Genomic DNA, 12,437 nt, shown 5'->3' on the forward strand with positions numbered 1-12,437 from the left:
TGCGAATGGTAAAAATTTAAAGAGGTTGTGCCACTTCTAGCTATTTTCCTGCAGGAAGCAGACAGCTCTGTACATTGCGCAGTGGCCTGTGTTGGTATTGCAGGCTGAGTCCTATAAAAGTGAATGGGGCTCAACCAGCAGTACCAACCCAGGCCACTGCGCAAAGTATGGAGCTGTGATTTTCTGCAGCAAAACAGCTAGAACTAGGAAAACCTCCTTGTTTTTCACATATTTTTCATAAATAAAGGGGAAGGGGTTGCCAAAATACTGCTTTTGTTACCGACAACACTGAATAATATGATTTTGTTTAAATTGTCGACTTTTAATATTATACATATAATTAAAAAGCGAATTCCATCCCAAACAAACACTCTTTAACTGTATGCATTTCAAGGTCACAAGATTCATTTATTGAGGTACAGATATACAAATCACTCTACAGATTGTGGGATACATGTTGCAAGTATTAATTAATAATTTTCTGGCCAGGTGTTGATCATTGATGGTCATAATCTAAAGTAACACATGTCCGTGGACACTATAAGACCATGTTTACGTGCGTTTAGTGCACTCAGCAACCAATGAGTGTACTTTGGAGAAGAGGCGAAATATAAAATATACGCCCGCCAAAGAGCCTCACACCCTCCCCCCCACAATTAAATTGCATAAAGGGGAGCGGGCAGCAGAAGATGCAATAAAGAGGTTCTACACAAATCAAGAAGGAACAAAATATAATATAAAAGTAACAAAAGATGGACAAAGTGTGTTCACCCAAATAGTAGAATAATGAAGAAGATATATATACTTTATTACACTCAACAGCAAAAAACAACAACGAAAAAAGGCAATTAACACATTAAAAAAAACACAATATTACCACATTATGGATCAGATGATGTGTTGTGACCCTTATAGGGTGCCTTTCCACTAGCCTTTTTTTATCACTGCGTTTTTTTTTCACGCGATTGTCAATGGGACTTTCTAATGTTAAAAACACATTGCGCAAAAATCGCAAAGCACAAACTTGCAATTTCTGTGCGATGCGTTTTTAACATTAGAAAGTCCCATTGACAATCGCGTGGAAAAAAAAGCAGTGATAAAAAAAGGTTAGTGGAAAGGCACCCTTAAACAATACAAAATCCATAATACGGCTTAACATAGAAGTGTGTAAAAAGCAACCGCCTTTAACAGCAGAATAAAGTCAAAGTAACACATGAAAGAGTCAATGCGAATAAACTATATGTAACATTATATGAAAAAAAGAAAGACAAATGAGGCTTTATTCACACTAGCATTTCCCCTCCATTCAGGCCCTCCATCTCTCTGTTTCATTTTCAGAACAGAAAGACGGAATTAAAACGGCATTAAACGCTTCAGTTTTTCCCCCCCATTAATTTTAATGGGGTTTTAAAAACCACAAAGCAAATGAAAAGCTTTCAATGTACTTGCATTCTGTTTGGTTTCCATTTTTTTAAAGGACAAATAATGTTGCAGACTGAGCTATTTGCTACATTTAAAAAAATGGAAACCAAAAATGAGCCTCGTGTGGCGCAGAGTGCTAAGGCAGCAGAAATGCAGTCCTAAGCTCTCGCTCACGACCTGAAGGTTGCGAGTTCTTTCCCCAGCTTAGTTCAGGTAGCCGGCTCAAGGTTGACTCAGCCTTCCATCCTTCCGAGGTTGGTAAAATGAGTACCCAGCTTTGTAGGGGTAATGAATAAATAAATTACCTGAAAGCGTTGCGGAATAAGTTGGCGCTATACAAATTACAAGATTTATTTATTTTAAATGGCAGAATCGTTTAATTCCGTTTTAATTTTGTCTCTCTGCCCCAAAAATAGAACAGAAACGCGAAAGCCTGAAAAGAGGAAAATCGCTAGTGTGAATGAGCTGTAATATATATAATATATAACACTACAATGCGATGGATAACAATAAATATTGAACACCAATATTATAACAAGAAAATAGTAATGGGATAAAAATACACAATCAAAAGAAGGTTCAAAAATAGACAGCGGTGCAGTGGAAATCCTCACGTGTATCACTACTAGAAGCCGCTTCCTCGTGATGCACGAACTTGATGAAATATTGCTCTTATATACCATAAATATCTGTACAAAGTTAAACTTAAGCAAAATAATAAAAAATAAGACATTTGGTTGGTACAAGTGGGGGCTTTATGCCGACATGGTTTCACTACATGAAAGCTACTTGCCTGGGAGCAAAAGCAGGTACTTACTATCAATTAGCTACATGTAACTTAAAACTCAGATCCCTAGTAATGGGCTATTGGCAAAAAGCAGTATGCACTGTTGAATCAACAAGGTCCAGCAAAGTTACTGGTTAAGTAGCTCAGTATGGCTATAGAAATGCAAAAGCTGCCATTTACGACTACCAAAGAGATTTAAATATATGTTCATTTTACATGAATATTTACAACTATTTTGAATACTGAGCTCAAGGATGACCGTCTCTTTATAGGAACCTTTAGTGACTGATTAGCAAACATTTTGAAAAGCCCGGTCCGGCTGGTTCACTGAATTTTGGCAGAAAGTTTGGTTCTGTCCAAATTAGTTGGAACTGAATCAGACATTAACCAATATCTCCAGAACTGGTGTATAGCACCGGCTAAGAGCCATAAAAGCCCTGTATAAACACAAGTAGGTCACTTAGATGCGTATCAAAGTACTTTTGTGTTGTTTTAATGCAAAGTTAATGAAGAAAAAAGAAAAAACAGGAGAAAAAGGAAAACGAAAAAGGATGAGCTAATATATTTTATCTTAGTAGGTTCAGCCAAGACGAACTGCCCGAGGGTTGGATTTGCACCGAACCAAACTTTTAGCAAAGTTCAACCTGAAACAGGATTCAACTGTTTTTGTTTGCTCAACAATAGTAGCCACTTAAAATAGCTTTTTTTCTGCCTGTTTTCTGATGATTCGGACTATGAACAAGTGTGGACCACATCCTAGGACATCAGGAGAGCCTTTCCCAAAGTCTTTCCTTAAGAAAGGCTTTAACCCTTTCCAATCCACTGTCTGACCTCTGAAGACATTATGATTTAAGGCTGTACAGCTCCAATGTTGGAAGACATCTGTCAGAGTTCTCTTACTGTATGTTGCCAACTTCTCTACTGTCGGAGCCTATCCAATGTGTCACCTCATGCAGTACTGGCTTTAGCCAGCATATAGCGCCGTTGTATAACAGCAGAAAAAGAGTGAGCTCTAGAGTAACCAGGATAGAAATTGGATTGGAAAGGGTTAATGCTCTAGTAGGACAAAATATAAAGCATTCCTTGGCTCCTGTACGTAACTGCATTATATCTATGTGCATGAGCACATTTGATCTTTGTTTCTTAGATGCAAGTTTGACTTTCCATATTTGGGTCTTTCAAAAAGTTGTTGCTGCATTCAGATGGTTTCAATCACACAATCATATGGTCAGATTATAAAAATTAAGCATAGACTAAACATGCCTCTTGACTTACACATGAATGGCAATCACACAAGTACTGTATCCAGGCACTTAATGTACATTCATGTTTGCATTCACCTTTACTCAAATTGTAACACTTTCAATTACACATTAATGATTAAACGAGAGAATGGATTCAGCACAATTTCACAGCATAAATTTGCATAATGTTATAACGGCACAATTATTTTATCCAGAAGGACATTTATATGCAGAAGGAAAAAAATGTGAAAAAAAAAGAAATCAGACAATTTGATTCCTCATTATGCCTACTTTTAGACTGCCGCACTCCGTGCTTATGAGAGGCTGGAAAAAGACACCTACCCTTGTGTCAAATATACTTATTCCCAAAGAGGGAAAAGATTAATTGAAACCAGAATGTTATCATCTGTCTTTTAAATTGTAATGTAAAATTACTGGCAAGAGCGCGGTCTAGTAGACTGTCAAAAGTGATCAGATCGATTGGACCATGGACCAACGAGGCTTCATGGCAAATTGTTTTACTACGCAGTACATCACAAGACTATGGGAATTTATACATGACGCAGAGAAAGGGGTGGGATATCTTATTGCACTGGATGCATCAAAAGCACTTGACTGCTTTGACAGGAGTGAATTACGGTCAGCTGCAGCTAAGTTGGGTTGAGTGAATGACATCACTGAATGGCTGTGATTGGTTTATCGAGCACCAGCTGTGATTTGCAGGCACGCAATCCAATCACAGCGCATAGTTACATAGCGCTGACGGCGGGGGAATTCAAAACCAAGCCAGAAGATGACAGCAGGGAGAAGTCGCAAGCAACTTGCCGCACCTCCGGGGAGACCATCTAGCCGGGGACACAGACGCCGGCTGGGAGGTGAGTATTGTGGGGGTTTTTTCTTTACCTAGTATATACTCAAGTATAGCTAGGCTTATACTCTAGTCAATAAGTTTTACCAGTTTTTTGTGGTAAAACTTATTAACTCGGCTTATACTCGGGTCGGCTAATACTAGAGTATATGCGGTACTTGGTAGTGGTGTCCAGATAGGTATATAAATTTTTGTTAAATTTAATTCCATTAATACAAAAGACATTGGGCCAAACTTCAGTGGTGACTTTGCCATCTTTTCCTCACCTGTTGTCCAATATAGGTAGATACGATTTTTCAATCTATTGAGGTAATTATTAATAACTCTATGGAAAAAATAACGTGCCAGTATAAAGTAAGAACATTTATGTTTGGAAGAAGACAATATAAGGCCTCCTGCACACGGGCGGATTTGCCTTGCGGAATCCGGAGCAGGCGTCTCTGGATTCTGCAGCAAATTCTGCCCATAGCATGCTATTAAAAAGTAATTCTTCATCATGCGGATGAAAAATTGCAGCATGCTCCATATTTGTGCAGATTCCAATCTACGGCCCTTCTGCAATTGACATTGTGTAAAGGACACGGATTCTGCATCATCGCTAAGTGATGACGCAGTAAACGCAGGAGTTTAAGAAAAAAGAACAAACTGCACTGTGCATGCCTGACGGCTCTCCGTGTGGACCGTCCGCAATACAGAGAAGAGAAAAAGAAAGCAGATATGCGCGGAAGCCTCTTATGCCAGGGATGGATTCCGCATGCGAAATTTGACCCGCCCATGTGCATGTGGCCTAAGTAAGTGTTTATCAAATTTTACGTAGAGGGGGTATTTACTCAGTTGAAATACAGCAGATCTTGAAAAATATCCATGCTCCTTTTTTGAGTTTAGTAAAGAAATAGGAAAATTAAAAAAAATTGATGAAAGAGTTGAAAACATTTAGGAAGAGAGAGTTTAGTAGGGAAAATGATTCAATAGGTTGGCAAAAATTGCAGGATATAGGGTCATTTCAAGGTGATCTGTCTTTTATACGGTTTTGGAATAAAGCACTTTTTGTAGAAAATTTAAAAAAATAGAGATTATTTATATACAGGAACTTTTTTTTAAGGCAGCATAAAAAAAATTGATATGTTGAGAAAAAAATTTAAGATAAAAAGAACCCCCTTTTCTGTAGATATATAATTCAAAAAAGTATAAAAAAAATACTGGAAACTATAAAATTGAAATTAAGGTTGCATCCACACGTAGGAGATCTGCAGCAAAGTTTACATATATTAGATACAGAGGAGTCGTGGATCTTAGTGTGAAGTTTCCACGGATTTGACTCCCTCAATTGAATCGGTTAATTATCAGGCGGGTGTGACATGAACGGTCTCTGACCCGGCACTCGCAGTTCTCATATCACCTGTGTAACTTTTACCTTTGGGTGTGTCACTGTGGAATCTTTCAGCGTGGCACATTGACTCGTGTGGGAAGTGTTGGCCATTCGCTCCTTGACATTTTCTCAAGATGGCTGATGTAACTCCTCACAGTCCTTGCTTTGCTCTCCAGAACTTTTCCCCACGCTGCTGGGAAATCACCCCTCCCTTCTAAGAGGCTCAAAAACCCTGTTCTGGAGAATTTGCATAGATCTCCATAGCAGGTAGAGTTTTGTCGCATAGCATGTGTGGCGCTAAGGGCTGCTATGTGATGCTAGAAAATCCCAGACTTCATAGGGAAACATGGGCTACAAAAAAAATTGATAATCGCAGCAGTACAGAGCATGACGCAATTTTGTAATCTCGCTATCTCGCACGCTACAAAACATTGCATGTGTGGAAGAACCCATAGGAAAGCATGGGCTCTACAAACATGCAATTTCCCACAGTCTCGCAATGCGAGGAAATCGCCCGTGCGGAAGAGGCCTATGGTTCATTATTTTTAACTATTTAATACATTTACTCTCTTACCATAAGGAGTAAAGGTACCTTTACACGGATAGGCGCACTGTACCAGTGACTATCGCTCGCTTGCTTTACAGAGCAGCAAGATTCGTTCAAGTGAATGGAGGCGGATCGGGCTAGGGGTCGCTCCAGCTCACCTGCTTCCATTAAAGGGGTTGTCTCGCGAAAGCAAGTGGGGTTATACACTTCTGTATGGCCATATTAATGCACTTTGTAATGTACATCGTGCATTAAATATGAGCCATACAGAAGTTATACACTTACCTGCTCCGTTGCTAGCGTCCCCGTTGCCATGGTTCCGTCTAACTTCGGTGTCTTCTTGCTTTTTTAGACGCGCTTGCGCAGATGCATCTTCTCCCTTCGGCTGGTATCGGAAGCATCGGCGTTTTGGCTCCGCCCCCTTGTACGCGTCATCGCGTAGCTCCGCCCCCGTCATGTGCCGATTCCAGCCAATCAGGAGGCTGGAACCGGCACACGTCATGGGGCGGAGCTACGCGATGATGCGTACAAGGGGGCGGAGCCAAAACGCCGATGCTTCCAAGACCAGCCGAAGGGAGAAGATGCATCTGCGCAAGCGCGTCTAAAAAAGCAAGAAGACACCGAAGTTAGACGGAACCATGGCAACGGGGACGCTAGCAACGGAGCAGGTAAGTGTATAACTTCTGTATGGCTCATATTTAATGCACGATGTACATTACAAAGTGCATTAATATGGCCATACAGAAGTGTATAACCCCACTTGCTGCTGCGAGACAACCCCTTTAACACTAAACAGAAATCACTCAAAGATTAAGCAATTCCTGTTTACTCTGAGCGAGAAACCACTCAGCAGGCATTCTGCTTCAGGGATCTAAAGCGGAACAGCTAATCCTCACTGCCCTGTCAGGGGGCCATGTAACATACATAGTAACATAGTATGCAAGGCTATGTTCATATTCACCTAGTTCCCTCAACTCGAATGGGTATAAATGATCGAGCACTGGCTGTGATTGGCTGGCGCTCGATCCAATCACAGCGCTCGCTTTGATGGAGGTGGGGTATTCAAAGCCCCGTCACCAGAAAGAAACTAATATGCCAGTGTGGAGGACAATGCAGCTTGCCACATTGCCGCCATAGACCATTGCAAGGCACTGGGGGGGCCGCGGACCAGGTGAGTATTGATGTTTTTTTCCCATGTAGGTTAGCTAGGGCTTATTTCGGGGAAGGGCTTATATTTCAAGCCTCCCCAGAAGACCGGGGTAGGGCTTATTATCGGGGAAAACAGTAGTACTTATAATTAGTTCCCTTTAATTGGGAACATTGGAGGCTTTATCATATAAAGAGTGAAGTTCAGTTATAGAAAGTTAAAAAGTTTATGTCTCCAAACGTTCAAACACATATATAGTTCACAATTTTATTTTTTTAATAAATAATCAATAACATTTTACACCAAGAAGACTTAATAAAATACCACCTGATAAGAAATGTTTAAGATGTAGGGATGACATATATACGGGGTGCGTATATCTATATTACACTCAAGTTCCGCACTAACAACCAATCAGGTTGAATCAGAAAACACAAACAACCAATCAGCTTGCTTGTGAATCAGAACCAATGAGGTTGCTGGAATTGCTCCATAGTTCCGAACTTGAGTGTAATATACATATATGCATACAGGCATGTTTTGTAGAGTAACTGATTAAAGACACACCACCCCTAATCTAGAACAGATGTTTTGTGTGATGGCCCTTGCATTCTCATACACCCTACGCATATCGGCATCTTCTTTCAGAGGACCATCCCACTAAAGGACCATTTTCACTGCAACTTTAGATAGTCGTCTCAGAGAGTTTTCACCATGTTTGGAATTCTCATGGTATGAGCTGTCATTGTGATTTGGAGCACCTTATCTAAAGTCAAATAAGTGAATTCAAAAAGTGACCTATATAAGCTAACATTACCATAAACATGTCTCTTCTCATTACACTGTGCAACAGTGCTCTTGACTGTGACTGCGGGCAGAAGGAATCAGTTCTTCATGCTTGCTCATATACAACATTATCACCTGCAATGAACTAGTTTCCTAAACCTAGTTCTTACAACTGCTGGACCATCAATCACATCACTGGATAATACAGTGCATACAGATATTGAAAGGGAAAACTACTTAGGTTATGGATCGTGATTATTCTACAGCTGAGGAACTGGAAGACAGCAATAAATTCTATGAGGCCCTATTACAACCTTGATTATAGTGTTTGTGTCCAGTGGTTTGTAGCAGTGCTGCTAGAGAGGGACTATTCTGGATAACATGCCCCAGAAAAGACCAGAGTAGCCACCCATGATCTGGTATAATATGTTGATGGTGATCTCAGGGAAAGATGGCTGCTGGTACCTTCTTTATGTAGAGAAGAGGAACATGAGAGAAGTTCTGGGAAACAGATAAGTAATATTCTTTAACAAAACATAATCAAATGCTATTTCTGCCTAGTTTAGAAGTTGAGAGTGGAATGCAAAAGTAAAGCCAAAGTTCTCCATTTTTTATCAAGTGCTGCATGCCATAATGACATATAAATGTCCAACCTCTGCTGCTCATTCACACCCAGCAACAAGTTTAAAGGGGTTTTCCCATATTACTTCATAACCTCTCTGTCCTTCCTGACCAAGACATGTGACTGCTGCAGCCAATTATTGGCCATAGGAGGTCACTGCTGTGACCAGTGATTGGGTGCAGCAGTCACAAGCCACCGACAGCGGCCGGCCCACAGTGGTCAGCCCACCAGTTTTCCTGATGCAGTAAGCAGCCAGTCCGATCCTGTGGGTCACATTTATAGCCATCCTGGGCCGCATGTGGCCCATGGCTTTGATATCCCTGTGTTAGGGTCCCATCAAGGGAGCAAAAAGAAAAAAAAACCAAAAACAGAAAGTCCTTTCTGTTACAAGATGGGAACAAACTGAACAGATCCCACTTAGTTTCCTGGGGTTTGTCATCTTTCCTTTGTGCCATCCAGCATTTTCTTGGATGAGATAGAGCGGCACACAACGCGATTTCATCCTGGATTTATGTGCGAAAAAGTCTCCGAATGCAAACTTCAGCACAGATGTGAAAGTGCTCTAAGTTTTCATGTCAAAGAAAGTTCTTATAACTTGGCTTTCGTAGAAGTCTAGCCGGCCGCTAAGCAATAATTTCTCCGTCTCAAAATTAAAACAAAAATAATATATTGAGAAAAAAAGGTTAAAGGGGTTGTCCCGAGGCAGCAAGTGGGTCTATACACTTCTGTATGGCCATAATAATGCACTTTGTAATATACATTGTGCATTAATTATGAGCCATACAGAAGTTATAAAAAGTTTTTTACTTACCTGCTCCGTTGTTAGCGTCCTCGTTCCCATGGAGCCCGACTAATTTTCGCCCTCCGATGGCCAAATTAGCCGCGCTTGCGCAGTCCGGGTCTTCTGTAGTCTTCTATGGAGCCGCTCGTGCCAGAGAGCGGCTCCGTGTAGCTCCGCCCCGTCACGTGCCGATTCCAGCCAATCAGGAGGCTGGAATCGGCAGTGGACCGCACAGAAGAGCTGCGGTCCACGAAGCAAGAGGTTCCCGGCGGCCATCTTCACAGGTAAGTATAGAAGTCACCGGAGCGCGGGGATCAAGGTAAGCGCTCCGGTAAGCTGTCTGTACGTCCCTGCATCGGGGTTGTCTCGCGCCGAACGGGGGGGGGGGGTTGAAAAAAAAAAAAACCCGTTTCGGCGCGGGACAACCCCTTTAACTGATAAAACGTATCAGTGCATCACATTGGGCAGCAGAGCCAATCAGCCGGCTCCATATTATTAAATGGAGTATTCATAATAAAGCCAAACATGATTGAAATGGGAATATCAGCCCATTCACACAGCCAGAGGTGATTGGGATTACAGAAACAGGTCAACTGGCTGTTCTCTATTGTTTCCGCAGTTCCCATAGTTGTAAATGGAAGTTATGGAAATAGTCAAGAACAGCGAGCTATGCTGCTTCTGTAAGTCCCGAGTTGCATAAGGGCCCTTTAACACAGGTTAATAAATGGCCCAGATTTCTGCATCCAGTGGGAACCTGAATGATGATCGTTCAGTGTAAAAGAACCGCCTGTTTATTGTCAATGGAGATGAGTGGGCCGGAACGATCCCGGGACCCTTCCACCTCCATTCACTGAGTGATGCCCATTACTGTATAAAAGCATAGGAATGATTATCACTGGGACGACCTGTCAGGCATCTGCGCCCAACAGGTCATGTATAATCGTTGAGATGGCTTTCGGGACAGTCGTCTTGTGTAAAAGTACGCTAAGTAATGGGCAGACAGTGTATTAGGGTATATATTTTTAACATGAAACTAAATTACCAGCTAAAAACAGCATTTTACAGCTCAGCATGCCCAGCAACCTCCTTCACCAATTCTTTTAGAAGACTGGTATTATCATTATATGCGTGAAGAAATAGCAATTATGTCTTTCCAACATTCTTCTAGTAGGCACTGTCAAGTTAGAATGGAAATCGGATCTTAATTGTTGAGGGTAACCTGTCTACCATAGGCAAAAAACTGCATAAAGCAAGCGTCGGCTTCTACAAATGGCCCCATCCTGGGAGGAGCCTGCTCAGGGTGGCACCGTTACCCTTCATCATGGCAGAAGAGTAATCCACACCAGACTCTCCTACCCCACACAAACTGCACCACTAGCCACCTTGAGAGGGCAATGTGCCCAAAGAACACACTGTCCCTTCTCTGGTTCCGAGATGGAAAGAGGAGGAAGAACAAGTGATGGCATTGCCCTGCACCAAGACGTACCTTCTTATTTTTGCTGCGTTCTTCCACAGAAGCAATCGCTTAAACAATTAATATGCAGCAATATTGTTAGCAGTAAAAAAAAAAAAGCCCCCTCTTCCCACAATCAGTCATGAAAGCCCCCACAAGGGGCATCATCCGGCTTTGCTAGTCTTGAGAACCCAATCTAGCTAGTTGTGTAGTTTGGATGACATTGAAAATGCCCCTTAGGGTGGCATCCAGCTGAGACTGCTGAATGGAAGTCAGGTTTTTGGGCACTTATGTAGAATGCACTAGACTGCCAAATTGGCGCTCACCCTGTTTTCCAAAAACGGATGTCACTATAAAATCTGTAATAACTTGATATAAAAAGCAGATTCTTTTGCATAGCAGAACCCTAAGATGTTGCTAAGTGATATAACCTGTTGCTTAGCAGTAGAAGTCCATGACAGCCAGAGCAGGATGCTATATATTATACCCTATATACAGGGATATATTATACCCTATATTCAGGGACATGCCTGGGGCTATAGCCGTTGTGCCCAGCACTCTGCATGGTGAAACACGATGCCAGTGCGGGGTATCAGGTGAGCAGGCAGTGGAGATGCCCGGCAGGCTGGCACTACAGGAATGCCAGGATGAGGACACGGCTGGCTGGGGATGTCATGATCTTAGGAGTAGCATTATGTAAGAGGGTTTACATGGGATTGGCAGCCAGTGACATCTGTCACTCCAGGTAGATGCTTGTCACATCTCCGTGTAGTCACGATGCCTCCTGTCAATGTCATGTACCCTGTGCCCCCCGCACTGCCCTCTGCCCCCCGCACACAGCACATCGCGATGGAGCCAGCACTTAACTATTTGCAGAGCTGCTGCAGGCACAGGTCCAGGCTCTCTCCTTCCACCTCCTCCGGGGTGATGTGGTCAGACAGCGGACGGAGCGGGATGGGGTCCTCCTCCCCGAAGGGTCCCCTGAACTCCCCCAGAAAAAGCTCCAGGAACCTGCGGCAGGTTTTCTCCTCGCTGGATGCGCCGGACATCGCTTCTCATTCCTGTGCGGAGAGACGAGGAGGAACGGAGCAGCGGCGGCAGCACTGGCACCAGCACTGGCACAGGCGGCACTGAGCGAGAGCTCTACATCCTACTAGAGAAGCCGCTGTGACGGCAGCAGGCGGTCATGTGACCTCGGGGGCGGGGCCTGTGCGCCGGCGGGCCCGGGAGCTTGTGGTGGCACGGAGGAGAGGAGCGGCGAAGAAACATGATGGCAGCACGGCCAGGGGGATGTCAGGACTGCATGCTCGGCCGTGTGATGTCATCATGTCTGAAGAAAAAGACTCAATAAGCTGAGAGCTCCAGTGTTATTCATGAGGAAGAATACCACAACCATTACTGCGAAGCTTCC

At 42.8% G+C, this 12,437-nt stretch overlaps 1 protein-coding gene across 1 annotated transcript in view; it reads right to left on the bottom strand.

Moving 5' to 3' along the window:
• PPM1E (protein phosphatase, Mg2+/Mn2+ dependent 1E) overlaps positions 1–12,138 on the bottom strand; it is a 216,996-nt gene extending 204,858 nt beyond the window's left edge. Inside the window, exon 1 of the mRNA XM_066575854.1 lies at positions 11,894–12,138. Within this exon, the coding sequence (XP_066431951.1) occupies positions 11,894–12,075 (182 nt within the window). The 5' untranslated portion in view covers positions 12,076–12,138. The remainder of the gene's footprint in view (positions 1–11,893) is intronic.
• Between the last annotated feature and the right edge of the window lie 299 nt (positions 12,139–12,437).

Source organism: Eleutherodactylus coqui, chromosome 1, assembly GCF_035609145.1.
Source record: "Eleutherodactylus coqui strain aEleCoq1 chromosome 1, aEleCoq1.hap1, whole genome shotgun sequence".
NCBI classification, from domain to species: domain Eukaryota; kingdom Metazoa; phylum Chordata; class Amphibia; order Anura; family Eleutherodactylidae; genus Eleutherodactylus; species Eleutherodactylus coqui.